Source organism: Danio rerio, chromosome 4 (assembly GCF_049306965.1).
Source record: "Danio rerio strain Tuebingen ecotype United States chromosome 4, GRCz12tu, whole genome shotgun sequence".
Taxonomy (NCBI): Eukaryota; Metazoa; Chordata; class Actinopteri; order Cypriniformes; family Danionidae; genus Danio; species Danio rerio.
The window spans coordinates 29,582,501-29,599,092 of record NC_133179.1 but is presented as its reverse complement, the minus strand read 5'-3'; the positions used below and the strand labels follow the sequence as shown (position 1 = coordinate 29,599,092).

The following is a 16,592-nucleotide window of genomic DNA, read 5'->3' as shown; positions in this document are numbered from 1 at the left end:
GCTTGAGAAGTACTGATGAACCAAAAGACAGGTGTGTCAAGCTTGTGGCATCATATTCAAAAGACTTGAGGCTGTAATTGTTGCCAAAAGTGTGTCAACAAAGTATTGAGCAAAGGCTGTGAATACTGATGTACATGTGATTTTTCAGGTTTTTTATTTGTAATAAATTTGCAACAATTTCCAAAAATCTTTTTTCATGTTGTCATTATGAGGGATTGTGTGTAGAATTTTGAGAAAATAAATGAATTTAATCCATTTTAAAATAAGGCTGTAACATAAAGAAATGTGGAAAAAGTGAATTGCTATGAATACTTTCTGGATGAACTGTATCTTCAAAGACAGTGTTCAGACACCACGTTGTGTTGTTAACTGTAATAAAAACAATTAGAAGTAAAAGAATTGTTCGGAGACATGGGTTGTCAATGTTGCGTTTATAAATGTGCACGACAAAGTTTTTTTTTTTTTTTTTCTCCATTTCCCCATGATGAGAGCACAGGTGGCATGTGGACCCACATTTGTGGATTACAGTGATCTGCAAACATGCAACTTAAATATGTTTGTAAGGATTGTTTTTACCCGAGAGCTTTTTTTCGTCTTATTTAAAAAAAAATATATACAAATGCAACTCCAGTTGATGTTGATTTTCTCTACAGATTTGGTAAGTTTGTAATCAATGTTCTTTGTTTATATTTATTCAGATGGCAAAGTTAAATAGTATTGTCAGCAGTACAGTTTTTTTAAAGACATAGCTTAGTCAAAATGATTTAGTTACTAAGTTTACAGTAATACCACTACAATATGATAGACTGAAAGATCTGCCGTAAATGCTGAATGTGAACATGTAAACACCTTAATCAAACTATAACTGTCATTTAGGATTTTCGCAACGTTTTGAGATGGGATAGCCTATACACACATGGCTGTTTGGCGTTATTCTATGCACCTACCGAGTTTCTGCATCTACTGAGAAATGCATTTTTTCCCCATTCTGTGTGCAGCATCAAATTCTATTGACCCTTTAAGGTGCATGTTCGTGATTTCAAGAGGCGTGGCTTTGGATGACAGGGGGAGGAACTGTGTTTTCAAAGCTGTTATACTAACGGTTAGCTTTTTGGCAGATTGCCTACTGCACCTTTAATTGTTTTATGTTTAATCCACTTAAGTTTGTTAAAACAATGAAGTTAACTCAATTGATTTGTGTTGGGACAACATATAGAAATTGTTATTTATTTATAAAATTTTTTGTACATTTGCTCTAATGGCCATATTGCGCCGATCAGAGTGTGCTTGTATTTTCTCTCCACTATTTTTTCACAGCAGCCCAGTTGTGTTGAAATTATACCTACAACCGCCTGCTTCCTTGTTTATTTGTACATGTGACAACAGTAACTGCAGAAAAAATTGGCTTGTTCTAGTTTAAAAGTGCAGTTATGATTGTTCCAAAATAACATTTCTTAGCTATAAAAGGAAAAAAAAAAAAAAGCATACCCCGGTGTCTGGTATTCTCAGTGGTAACTTGTTTTTTAGGGTGTAAGACCAATCTCTTTCGCACCCACCCACACTCGGTGAAATAGCACACGGTGGGCTTTAATAAATAAAAAGATAAAGCTGTGCGGATGATTAAATGGTGGTTTCAGTCGCACTAATACGAGGTGTTTGAGTAATGGCGTCCCGTCGCGAGCAGGTGGGAGCGGGTTGATGCAGAGCCAGCGCCTGGACACAGACCTTACGCATGTGTTCATCCAAACCCAGCTGCTGGGAAACATTTATTACCGGCCTGTTGTTCCGGACCTCTGCACCTGCTGTGAACAATGCCATGTTCTCTCTCTCTTTCTCCTCTTCTCGACAAAATGAGAACAACAACTTCATTTCATGTTTGTTTCACCTCATGTGGTGTTAATACGTGAGTGCTAGATCAGTGTTGTCGTCTTCTGTGGAAGTTATTAATAACAACAGTTCATTCTTTTGAGGGTAGTTATTAAACATGGTCGAGGTCTGCAGAAGCATTGTTTTGATGCCAGATTCCAGACGGTCTAAATGGTGCCTTATTCTATTCAATTCAAGTTTATTTGTGTAGCGCTTTTCACTGTAATAATAGTTTCACAGCAGCTTTGCAAAAGGTACACATTATTGCATTACAATCAGAAATATTAAGGTTATTAGTTAGATATTTTAGTTACTAATAACTCAATAACACTCAATAAGTTAAGGCAACTCAAACCATTTGAGAAAACCATTTGCAACAAACCATTTTGAGTTAAAAAATAAAACTAACAAAAAAAAAGTAATCTATATGAATACTGTGAACTTGCTTCATTTAAGTTGAAGTAATGAGGTATTCAATTAACTCATTACCTTTAACACTGCGTTCTCTTTTCAAATGAGTAGAATTAACTTTTAGTCAATTTTGAGTTAACTACACTCATTTCATTTGATACAGTTAATTGTTGGCTTTTACAGTTTACCAATAAATGTATCAGTTAAAGTTATCATATGTAAACATTGTTAACATGCAGTTATATCGTATATAGGTGATGTATTTTGTGTACATGTTCAATATAGTGTATCTGTGTATTAAGTGTATGTGTGGTCCTCAAAGTCCTTGGATGATCGGCATCATTTCTTTACAGGTCTTGGATCTGATCAAGTGATGCTGCATATTCTCTAGAGAACATGCAGCCATCTTTTAACTGTCAAATGCTGCTTAATTGCCTTTATACAGCCATACAATTTTTATTTTATTTTTATTTTTTGACCACGCTCTAATAGACTGCAAATAGACAAATACTTCTTGTTGACAGCTCTGATACTTTTTCAAAAAAGTAGAAAGTGATTTGTGAACACTTTTTAACTATGTATTCTGATAGCTTGTGAAAAGGCTGTCGAAACAACTGGTCATGGTAATTCAAGATTGAGTATAGGAGGACCATTGACACTAATAAGCAGTAGTTTTTATAGTGTTAAACCCTTCTCTGGTACTCCACTATGTCATCAAACCGCCCTTTTAATAATAATAATAATAATAATAATAACAACTTACATTTAAATAGCGCTTTTTTAGACACTCAAAGCACTTCACGCAATTTTGGGGAGTCTTCTTATCCACCACCAGTGTGCAGCATCTACCTGAATGACACGATGGCAGCCAGACAGACAGCACACCACACACAAGCTTATTGGTGGAGAGGAGACAGAGGTTGATGAAGCCAGTTATGATATGGGGATGGTTAGGAGGTCATGATGGACACAGGCCAGTGGGCCAATTTAGCCATGGTGCCGGAGTTAAACCCCTACTCTTTTTCTTTTTTGGGGGATTTTTAATGACCACCGAGAGTCAGGACGCTTACTGAGCATTATAGAGTCCCCTTCACTATACTGGGGGGTTAGAACCCAACACAGACTGCAGGTTGAGCGCCCCCTGGTAGTCTCTAGTCTTCTGGCATCAACCTAGCTTTCCCATGTGGTCTCCCATCCAGGTGCAAAACGTTTTGAACACACAATTGGTGAAAACCTGTTAAGTTTAACTCCACTATTAAGTTCTACATACTTTAGAGCAGGGCTCATCAAACTTGTTCTTTAAAGGCCGGTGTTCTGCAGATTTTAGCTCCAACCCTAATCAAACCAGCCTGATCTCACAAGGAAATGTATTTTATGTTTTCTCCGTTTAATGGCTAATATGTAAAAATTCGTACGAGTTCAGTTTCGTACGAAAATCTACGATTTTTAAGGAGGCGGCGTGGCACCCAACCCCACCCCTAACCCCAACCATCATTGAGTGATGAGCAATTGTACTAAATTGTACAAATAAGATTGCATGAATTCATATGAATTAGCCAAAAGTTACTTATCAAAAAGTTACGAATTGCTGTAAGATTGTGTTGAATCAAACACACCTGAGCATGCTACTCAAGGTCTTATGAGGTATACTTGAAACACCCAGGCTGGTGTGTTGAGGCAAGTTGGAGCTAAACCCTGCAGGGACACCGGCCCTCCAGTACCGAGATTCATGACCCCTGTTTTAGAGCAAGGATGCCCAAACTTTTTCATATAAAGGGCCAAACACCAAATATCATTATGAGCCATGGGCCCAAGTTAAATATACCAAGCTATATTACATTAAAGTTGCCATGGGTAACTTACTAATTTATTTTTAAATATTTCAAAATAAGTAAAAAACATTATGTTATATATGCATTAACAATAGTATAACTTTTTAAATGATAACTTATTGTGATAAAAACAATGGCTTTCAATGCTGAATACACTAGTCAAGCAGAATCTGCCTTTTACACCAAAGTCACTGCATTATCGGGTGAAGTATAAAAAACAAAATCTGATTAATTTCCACCATTTAATTTAAACATTTAATTTCTGTCAGCTTTTAACAATAAAACAAAGGGTTACATTAAATTTAAATGGACAATTTCAAAACCATCCCAATCATTCTCCCTCTCTTTTCAGATGGGATGGCAATGGTCAACTCAGAGGTGACCATGTGCCAATTTTGGCTTGCGGGCCCTAGTTTGGGCAACTCTGCTTTAGAGACCTTGTATTGTGTTTCAGCTGTACATTTACAATATTTCTAATGCAATTAGAAACAATTCTCAAAAGTTTCTTTACATGAATTTTTCTCAAAATTTACAATGTTTATTTTCCTAGTGCACATTGTTATTTTTTAGGTAAATAATTAATGCATACAAGTTAATTCACTGAAAATAAAGGTTGTTTTGGTCATCTTCAATGAGAGTTTGACCATTTGTAATAGGGGTTGTCCTGTTGACTTCAGTTTGATGCCATTTAACCACACGCCTCTTACCATTAGTCTGTAACAAGGGAATGATGAGCAAAAAGAAAGCCCCGCCAATTTTCAGTTTCAGTTGGAAGTACTTAAACAGACTGAAAAGTTTCAGCTAACATTGCAGAGGTTAGCAGGCAAATGTTTTACAGTTTGGTATTCAAGCCAAATAAACATATTAAATAAAAATATTAAAGAAAATTAATCTGTAACAGATTAATTAAACATGTTTACATCAAATATTCTATAAAATGTCATATGGATTAGTAAAATAACTTGTTAATTTGGAAATAAAAGCTACCCAAATACCCTATTGAATACCATCAATAAAGTCCATAAGGTCAAAGTGCCAATACATTTGTAAAAGCACTCCCATCTTCCTCGATCGGTGAAATAACGACCACTCCTAACTGCTTTTCCTTTAATAATCTGAACATCCCTTCTAATGTTTGGATTTAATTACATGTACATATGCTAATGGAGCGCAGAGAAGAGCGCTGCTTGGCACACATACGTCTTGTCACAGAACTCGTCTGAGTGCGGAAGTAAAAAATAGCCACATGGGGAAGCGTCTTGTGTGATAAATGGATTTCAGTGCTTGTAGATTTTCCTGCAATCAATTACTTTATCAAGAGACTTTCTTTTCTGGGCCTGAACATCTGCTGTGCTCTCATTCTCCCGCTATGGCAGTAATAAGAGGAAATGTAACTTTTAAATGTGACTGATATCAACTTCACTGACCTCAAACTCTTGGAAAGCTCGGAACTTTTACAGCAGGCAAACAAACATTTAGTTGGAGGAGGCAGAATCTATATCAGATTGATTTAGAAGGATCTTGTCTGGCCTGCTGTAAACATTAGCTTGTGTGTTTGTTTGTTTGTGTATTTTCAGGGGTACCTGCCAGCTAATGCGGAGCGGAGGGAAAGCACGCTGCAGAGGAAACGGCAGGAATACTTCGGATTCATTGAGCAGTACTACGACTCCCGGAATGACGAGCACCATCAGGACACTTATAGACAGGTAACAGACTACATTTAGCTCTAGATGCCTCTATCGCTTTTTCCAGAAATAAGATGGACATTGCCTTTCTATAATTTACTTTACACCGTTAAGATCTGCTTGAATATTTAAAGGGTTAGTTCACCCATAAATGAAAATTCTGTCACTCACCCTCATGTCATCCCAACCCCCAGAGGCCTTTGTTTATTTTTGGAACACAAATTACGATACTTTACATAGAATCGCTGAGAGCTTCCTCATTCTCCATAGACCGCTATAGACTAGGGTTAAACAATATATATAATTTGAGCATCGATATCGCAATGTGTGTATCTGCAATAGTCACATAACAGTTTATTGTTATTTATTAAAGATTAAAATGTATGTCGGCGCCAGTGGTGTAGTGGTTAGTGTGTCGACACATGCACTCCGGTGCTCAAGGTGTTGATCAAAGATTATCCAAACAGCATTTGCAGCCTGTCTCTTAGGCCCCGTTTACACTAATGCGTTTTAGTTTGAAAACGCATAAGTTTTGCTGCGGTTACGCCATCTGTCCACACTACGCCGGAGTTCTCGAGCGCCGAAAACGGAGCGTTTTGAAAATGCTGGAGAGGCCGTTTTCATTCTGAAACGCTGCTGCTCCGTCTCAGTGTGGATGATGGAAAATGGAGACATCTGAAAACGGAGGCGGGGCTGGCGACATTCGCCTCTCTGATTGGGGCTTTTCCTCAATATTAAGTAGCCTAACACGCACAGTTCAGTCCTGCATCTTCTCCGTGTAAGTTCAGACTTTGCAAGTTTGATCAAGACTGCAGTCTCTTCTTCTCAGTTTGATATGGAAAACAGACTATACCGAGGACACGGGTAAATCTTCAAAGAAAACAGTGTACTTTATAACTTCATTCACATCTCCCTGGCTACGTTGTTTCACTTTCTCAACAATAAAATGTAAACATGATATAAGGAACTGCCAATTTTCATTTTAATATTAACAACTAAACAGACAGCAGAAATGCTGAGGCGTCATGCTGCAGATATGAGCGTCATCTTCACTGTGTGGATATTTATAACAAAACGGAGTCAATAACAACTGTCTCCTTTCAGTGAAAATACAAAACATACCCTCTCTTTTGCTGAATATCAGTTTTAATAATCAATAATAGCCATTATAAAAGTATAAGTTTATACATTATAGGAAATAAAAGCAAGCGATCAGTCAATATACAGAATGTATGTGCTTACATTAATCATTATCTTTGCGCTCAGCCAAAACACGTTACCTGAGAACAAGTAATAGATTCCAATGCCCAAAGTCAGGGAATATGTCGTTAGATAAAGACAACAAGATGAATAAAATATCCCGTTTAATAAATATAGTGAGATTAGATCCAGCGAGAGATGCTTGATGAGAAGTCCGACTAGCAGAGCTCTCATCTGGGTAGATGGGCTGCAGCGCTTGCCAAAGAAAGTGTGTGTGGTCACGTGATGTGCGTTTTCAGCGTTTTGGTGTGGACGGAGAGCAGTTCAGAAACGCTGGGTAAAACGCGAGTGTGGACGCGGATCGTTTTCATTCTAAAACGCCGTTTTAAAACTAAAACGCACTAGTGTAAACCGGGCCTTAGGTTCTCTCTGGGGAAGAGTTGCACCATGTGGTCATCACCCACAACTGACGTCTAAATATCCCATTTCAAATCCCTTATTCAACAAAATATCATTTGTTTAACAATTTGTGATAACATAGTACTGTAATACTGTGTGATGCATAAATTAAATGCAAGTGTGCATTGTCTTTGCTCTAAATATCTCCCTTTCCAAGCAACTCTCGCAGCTTTAGCTTGCCCACTGTCTATTTTCAAGCGCATTAGGTGGATGTAGCAAACTTATTTTCTTGGGAACATATGGTCAGAGGGTCTCTGTTGTGCTTAGGGGTGAAAGAGTAAGGAATAACAATTACACAGATATATACATTATAAACAATATTTATATTTATATATATATATATATATATATATATATATATATATATATATATATATATATATATATATATATATATATATATAAACAAGACTTTACATTAACACCCGCCAAATGCGGGTAGATTTCGGTGGTGGCGGGTAAGACAGACACTCCCACTAGCCACTTTGGCTGGTTAAAAGTTATTTTCCCAGATAATAATTCTTAAAAGCAGGGTTCGACAATAGGGATGATCCAATATGCATGCACAGGCGATCAAGAAGCAACACAACTGACAAAAATAATTGCGAATGAGAGGATAATCGCTCGCGCTAACAGCTGAGGTGATGCGCGCGACTGTTTATAACTCGTGCGCGCTCCCGTTTCCTTTTGTGAAGCAACTGTGACTAGAAACACAACTGATGCGATCGATTCACTTTCAAATAGATTGAACAAAAAGGGAGAAACATGCACCTACAGTCTTGCTGCTTTCAAGAGTTCCAGAGTTGACTTATTGTAAGCAGCGCCATTTGCTTTCGGTTTAATCATTCTTTGAACAGATAATTTATGGGTCTATCATTAACCATGCGTGTGTGATCATCCTTTTATTATCACACAGTATGTTTTTTACCTGCTTTCTTTTGCATTAATATGGTTTAATTATCATTTTTTTTTCAATGACATTGCTTTAATGGGAGAATAACTCCCCATTTATGTGTAGTTAACGGGTGATCTAGGACCTTTAGCCAGGACATATGACTGTGCATATGTTTTGTTAAATAAAAAGTATAGTATTCAGCTATATTTTGCATGTTTTCACACATTTAAAATTTGTGACAAAGAAATAAGCAACAGTTTATTTATGGTGTGGTCAGAGATAAATTGGGTAAATCCTTCATTTTGGTCTCTGAAAATTATGAAACCCTGACCCATTTGCTCATGATTATTGAGCAAGCTCATACACGACACACAAAAAAATGAAATGAATGAGGAGGCATGTAGAGATAACGCAAACTAAATCAAGTAATTTTAGCATGTCATATTTATGTGTATAAAATATATTTTCCCAACAATAAAATTGTGGCTAGTGAAAATGGTGAGTGGCTAGTAATGTTGGACAACTACAAGCCACAGTGGGCGGTGGTCAAAAACGTTAATGTTAAGGCCTGTATGTATGTATATATATTAGGGATGTAACGGTATCAGAATTTCACGGTACGGTAATACCTCGGTATGAATGTCACGGTACGGTATTTATTGAATCATTTACAGGAAAAAACAAAACTTATGAAAATACTCCAAAAAAGTGCCAAAAGTGTCAATGACATACAAATAAGCCATCTATCTGTAAGCTTTGAAACAGGAACTTCAATTTTAATAACAAAAAACTATTAAACCATGTAAAAAAATAAAGTTTCAATTTAGTATTGTTGAAAACTCATCACATTCAACATTTAATCACACTCAGCCCATCTACACAGATGAGAGCTCTGCTAGTCGGACTTCTCATCAAGCATCTCCCGCTGGATCTAATCTCACTATATTTATTAAACGGGATATTTCATTTATCTTGTTGTCTTTATCTAACGACATATTCCCTGACTTTGGGCATTGGAATCTATTACTTGTTCTCAGGTAACGTGTTTTGGCTGAGCGCAAAGATAAGTTAATGATTAATGTAACCACGTACATTCTGTATATTGACTGATCGCTTGCCTTTATTTCCTATAATGTATAAACTTATTGTATGTTATACTTTTAAAATGGCCATTATCGATTCTTAAAACTTCGTATCTTCACTGAAATTGAAAGGAGGCAGTTGTTATCGGCTCCGTTTTGTTATAAATATTCACACAGTGAAAATGACGCTCATCTTATGCAGCACGACGCCTCAACATTTCTGTTGTCTAAGTTGCTAATATTAAAATGAAAATAGGCAGTTCCTTAAATCATGTTTACAGTTTATTGTTGAGAAAGTGAAACAACGAAGCCAGGGTGATGTGAATGAAGTTATAAAGTACACTGTTCCCTTTGAAGATTTACCCGTGTCCTCGGTATAGTCTGCTTTTCCATATCAAACTGAGAAGAAGAGACTGCAGCCTTGATCAAACTTGCGAAGTCTGAACTTACACGGAGAAGATGCGGGACTGAACTGTGCGTGTAAAGCAGGTCGCACACCAGAAGCGACGCTCGGCGGCGCGCCGCGCAGCGCCACGCAGCGCCATGTATTTTAGAATTCTAATCATAGGTTTCTATCAGGATACACACACCGGCGCCGCAAGTCGGCGGCTGTCGGCGGCGCCCGGCGACGGCTCAGGACGCAGTTCATTTTTCAGCCGCGCCACAGAGCGCCATCTGATTAGTTTCATGTTAAATATCATTCGAATGTGCGCGTCTGGTGTGCGATACTTTAATCTGTCATGTACGCGCCGTGTCGCGGCGCCAAGCGGCGCTTCTGGTGTGCGACCTGCTTTAGAGTTTTCCAGCTCTTTTCATCCCCGCTTCTAGCAGCACACTCCATTTCCGCATTACTGGATCTGTAGCAACAACAGACCGCAAGGGATGATGGTCAAGCATGGGCTGATGGCAATTGTAGTTTTCGTTACCTTCCGTTCGCTTTATTCGCCTGAGCAAAATTTCTCAGAAGACCTATAGTTTTACCGAGTCATGCGACTTCGGTATTATCGAAAAAATTAATATTGCGGTATGACGGTATTTACAATACTGTTACATCCCTAATATATATATATATATATATATATATATATATATATATATATATATATATATATATATATATATATATATATATATATATATATATATATATATATAGCTTGTCTACAACCTGTAAGTATTTATTCAAAGATTGGCATTTAAAGGTATTCTGTATGGATCATTGTTGTGTACAGAACATGGCTAGTCTTTTGCAAACAATATTATAATGTATTTGAATTTTAAAAATAATCTAATGATACTATTTATTAAGTTTCTCTTGATGAATTGATGTAACATTTCTGGAAAAAATGTTTTTTGATGGAAAGCAATTCACATTTTTCCTGTAAATATGAGATCTTCTTTGTGAAAAAGGCCTGCCGCAGTACTATAAAGTTCTACTTTTTATTGAACTTTCTGCAAGATTATGGCAATAATTAGCTGAATCAAAGACCCTGGAGATGATTCAGGACTTCCTGTGATTTCCTTTTAACTTCCTGACTTCCTGTACATCTCTGCACGGCCACTGCAAATTCTGCCTGTAATAGAAGTTTTTTTTTGTTTGTTTGTTTTTTAGTTCAGAGCCAGCAGTTCAGCTGTGCCAGAAGTGTAATGTAATGTATCAGTGTTTTTGGTCGTGTTTACCTACTGATTGAGGTATTGGCAGCAGCAGTATGTTAGCTTTGCCAATGTTTAGAAATGCCACCAAAAGACTGAGTTTGATATTTTGATCAAGCTGTTGCTGTCAGTCTGATTTGATAAATGTCTACCTGTTTTGTCAAAAAAAAGAAAAAAAAAGTTGTACAATAAAAATAATAATAATAGTATAACAATAATAGGCGGTTTATTCAACTGTGGCAAACTCTAATAAAGCAGGGAATAAGCTGATAGAAAGTAAGAAAATAATAATAATAATAACAATAACAATAACAATAATAATAATAATAATAATAATAATAATATTTTATCACTTATTTAATAAATAAACAAACAAACAAACAAACAAACAAACAAACAAACAAACAAACAAACAAATAAATAAATAAATAAATAAATAAATAAATAAATAAATAAATAAATAAATAAAATGTAAAATTGTCCCACATTATTGGATTTTTTAAAATTTAATTAATTTATTCCTAATATTTAATTCATTTATTCCTTCTGAATATTTTAATCGTGACCCTTTTGAAATCTTCATAATAAAATTATTTATTTTTATTATTATTATTTTCTGTTCTATTATGGTTATTATTGAATGCTGCCATACCATTTATATTACATTACATTATTAATTTAATTTAGTTTAATTTAATCTAGTTTAAATTAATTTAAGTCAATTCATTCATTTAATTCAATTTATTCATTTAATTTAATTTAACATTATATTATATTATATTATATTATATTATATTATATTATATTATATTATATTATATTATATTATATTATATTATATTATATTAAAAATACAAGCATATGTTTTTAAAAAATGTTTAATAGCCAGTTTCTTTAGAATTAATGATTTTGCAGAATGGTGGATTTGAATCCCTCCCCTGTTAGTAGAAATAGATATGTGCATTTTTTTGTGTTTGTCATCTCTGTCATCTCCATATTTTGTATATATGTGTGTTTGTGTGTGTTTTCTGAACCATCAGATTCACATAGATATTCCCCGGATGAGTCCGGAAAGTTTAGTTCTGCAGCCCAAGGTAACTGAGGTAAGAGGACAGATGGAGTGCCTAAAGTAACGTCCATCAGTCACCCGAAAAAAGCATGTCACTCAATCATCAATCATCTATCTGTCTGTCTGTCTGTCAGTCAAACTGTCTGTCTGGTCGGCCAGCTGAGTCACAACCCTAAAAATTGTTTGATGAAAAACATGTGTTAAGGTACAAAGGAAGTAGAATGCCTTTAAAAATTAAAAAGGAAGTAAAAGAAATCCATGAGATTCTTCTCAGACACAGCCCCAAAGGCCAGGCTGGTTTCTCTCCGAGCTTTTCTTGCTAGTCCGTTCTGTCCTAACCTGCTTGTGCCCCTCTTTTTGTGTCTCTTCCCTGCAGATTCACATTGACATACCGAGAACTAATCCTCTTATACCTCTCTTTCAACAAGCTTCTGTGCAAGAGGTGAGACCTTTGCAACACCTATTTTACTCAGCTCGACCCTATTCATCCTCACAACTCACACCCAGCCAACAATAATAGCCAATACTGAGCATGCCAAATTTAAAAAGGCTTTGTTTTGTAGTAATGCACACTTTCAGCATTCAAAAAAAGGTTCGATGTGTAAAAATAAATATGAAAATCTTCTTGCTGATATTCTATTTTAAATTTTGCACATGAAATGGGTTCTACTGTTGATGACATGTAAGTGGTTAAAGCAAAAACACTTTATACTTTAGGGGGTAGTTCACCCAAAAGGAAAGTTAACTTAAAAATGCTGCTTGATGATACCCACTGACTTTCATTGTAGGGAAAAGAAATACTATGAGTCAATGAGTATTCTCAGCTGTATCCCATCTTATCTTTACCCTCTCCAGCAGCATGGTGAAGTCTAGATGTGATACAGCTGAGGATACATTAATACAGCATCATTTTTGTGACCCTGTACAACAAAAAATATTCTTACATTAATGGGAGGGTTAGGTTTAGGTAGGGCTAATAAAATACAATTATTACGTAATTTATTGAATAATAAATAAGTAACATGAGTACTTCTTATTAACTTATTAACTGAAGCTTGGCTATGAATGCTATGCTATGAACGAATGCTGTCACTGATATTATTTTAAATGACGCCATGCAAAAAAATAAAACAATTCTCTCAACATCTGTTTCGCTAGTGCATCAAACTGCAAAAAGCAAACACTCTTTCTTCGTTCCCTATTTATACAGCTATCTCAAATGTACAGCTTATGAAGGGAAGTGAGAGACCAAATTTTTGCTCCAAACCCTGATTTGCTTTGGTATGTTCAATTTCGAATGGCAAGATTTAAAGTCTGATTTAATTTAATGCTTAATTTGATTTTTATTTATATATTTTTTAAGCTATGTATATAGACATACCTGTTTGACTTGTAGTATGCAATTAGACAACAAATGAAACATTTAATAATATACTATTTAAATCATAATACCGAGACTTTAATTGCCTACAAGTGCCTAATAAGCACATAAAAAAGGCTCGTCACAGGAAAACGACAGTAATGATTATGAACATGGAAGGGAAAACACATAGGGAGGCCTCATTAACATTTTAATAACTTATTGATAATCTAGTGCTTTCTAGTGACCTTTGAATTGGTTCATTTGAAAGTAGGCATTTTGCTCTCATAAATATACTGTTGTTGACAAAGAAATTAGCCGAATGCTATCTTGCAAAATAACCATTAAGCTAATATGTACTGTCATCATGGCAAAAACAAAAGAAATAAGTTACTAGAAATAAGTTAATGAAAATCTTCACTCCATCACACAGCCCTTATATTTTAATATTTTGTAAAATAATTACAATTTCACTGGAGGGCTAATAATTTTGACTTCAACTGGATATATTTGTATGTCTTTAAGGCCAATTTGTTTTTATTATTAAGTGCAATGTGTTGTTGTTGCGAGTACACAAAGATAATCATGTAAAGTCTTAGGGATTCGGAAGATGTATTACTATTGTCTGTAGGATCAAAATTGACCTGTTCGCCTGTTCATCTTCCATACTCTCCACAGACATTTCAATAGCGTACATACTTCTAGGTTAACAGTAGATTGAGTGTCTGTGTGAAGTTGCTATTTGGGGTCGATAAAGGATGGGCGAGAGTTTGCATGTCCTGCATAATGTATTAGACCTGCCGTTAACAAGCTGTCCCTCTTGAACAGTGTGATTAACTTCACCATATCCTGTGGATTAAAAAAAAAGAACATAAAAAAACAAAACATATTTTGCATCTCTTAGGATTCAAGATACAAAAGCTGTCACTGCGATAGTACCATTACAAATTGTAAACATTAGTACTTAAAGGGTACATCTTAAGTATCTTAAGAATCCATACGGGTACCTTAAAGTTATATATTATGTCTGCTAACTAAATACATGGCTTTTGTATTCGCTCCAGGCGCTTCAGTAAACTCCAGCTCACTCATTGATTTCTGATTCCTGCTAATATGTGCTGGGCTTCTGGAGAAGAGCAAGATCTTTTCATGCCTACATCGATGGTTGGAAAGAGAAAAGAGGCAGGAGGATGTCAGTTACGTGGAAAAAGCCACATTACCAGTCTAAAGTCTTTGATAAATGGAGCTTTGATCATAGAATAGAACGCAGATGAGAAAGCCGCTCCATTTGATCGACAGGGTCTGTAAAAAGCAAGCGTGAGCTGCCTTGTACACATTTATTGTTTAGGGCTCAACGTGAGAGATGAGTTTATTTGGGGATGACAGATACATTACGCCCTGAAAGGAGTGCGGGAGATGTCAGTGGTGTGCGTCGGAAAGAAAAGAAGAGACTCGCGTTTTCCCTCTTGATTTAAGTCAAACTTAAAGTTTTCTGACTTGACACATGGGGAGGGGAAAAAAAAAGTCACCATAGCTTTGAATTTAGGTTTTGCCACTAAAGAAAGGAAAGAAGTCCCACAAAAGTTTCTAAGGATCTAGTTAAAAAACAACGTTTGAAATAGAAAGAGCTGACGTTAGAATCTAAACCTCATACATGTCGGCGTAATAGCTTAGTGGTTAGCGCACCAACATGGTAGCACGTCAGGGCATCGCGAGTTCGAATCCCAGCTCGAGGACATTTCCCAACCCTACCTCCCTTTCCTACTTCGCTTCCTGTCTCAATACTGTCCTATCTGATAAAGACAAAAAGGTCAAAAATAAATCTTAAAAAAAAAAAAAAAAAAAAAGACATACTTGAATATGATGGAATGCACATGATTTTGCCAAGTAGCAAATGTTTCAATTAATCATTTACTATTTTGTTTTAAACTTTTTTTTAAAAATTGTTATCAGTGACAAAGCTAATATTTAATGTTCATAACCATATTAGATATTAGAGACTTACATTCTACTTTTTTAAAAATTTAAAATAAACTTAAATGTGGTTATACTCAAGAGGCAGCTCTTGATTAAAGACTTTACTGGTTGACTGGTAGTGGTCGTTCACTTTAAGCCATTAGTCAACTGTTCGAACATTTATTAATATACCATTTAAATCATATTATGAATATAGAAATTATATATTTAAAAAAAATGCTGTGGAACTCAATGGGTGACAGCAACCAGAATTTCTCAAAATATCTTCCTTTGCAGGTGCAGCGTCCACTCGGCCCACCGATCAGCCAATTTACCCTACCATTTCTAATGTTCAAGAGCACTTGGCGATCATAAACCAACAGACCCTCAGAATATTGAGCCACAAAGAATGAAACTGATATTAATATTCAAAACAACCGTTGAGGGTTCAGACGGCAAGCCACACATACTGGTGCCATCTTGACACGTCTTTGTGTTAAACAGAATAAAGGGACTCAAATAGGTTTTAAAAAAAAGTAAAGGGTGAATAAATAATTACAAAATTAAACATTTAGGGTAAACTATCCCCTTATGCCTTTATGATCTTTTATATAAAGTAGAAACAAAAGACCCTTATGAATTAAATTAATCACATTTTTTTGTTGAAGAGCAAAATAATCTTAATTAAAAGCAAAAACAAGCTTATTTCCTTGTTGCTTGCACCTTTGGCAGCTTATTTTGCTTGCTTTGAGGAAATCTAACATAATTTCAACATATTATTCCTGAAAAAAAGACTATTTATTTTTACATGTCTAGAAAAAGCTTTTTGATTTAAGGATTTTTAGATATTTGAACTAAAAACAAGACAAAAATTCTAAGTAAGAAAAGCATTTTTGTGCAGTGTGTACTCAATCTTATAGTTTTAAATGTGTCATATTGGAAATCAAGACATGCTGTCGCTAATAATTAAATCAAAGTGTCTTCTCATAGGAAACGGACACGCAGTCTCATGCATAACCATGAGACACTTGACACATCATTGATTGCTGTAGTCATTTGCCATGTCACAATGTGTGAAGTAAACACAATGTACATTTTGAACCCTGAGGGTGAAAGCAATGCAA

General features: G+C 35.6%; 1 protein-coding gene across 3 annotated transcripts in view; it reads left to right on the top strand.

Moving 5' to 3' along the window:
* tbc1d22a (TBC1 domain family, member 22a) overlaps nt 1-16,592 on the top strand; it is a 270,682-nt gene that overhangs the window by 56,495 nt on the left and 197,595 nt on the right. The window contains 3 exon segments of one of the 3 annotated variants that reach the window (NM_214799.1): nt 5,687-5,815; nt 12,124-12,186; nt 12,529-12,594. In NM_214799.1, the coding sequence (NP_999964.1) occupies nt 5,687-5,815; nt 12,124-12,186; nt 12,529-12,594 (258 nt within the window). 3 annotated transcript variants of the gene reach the window in all.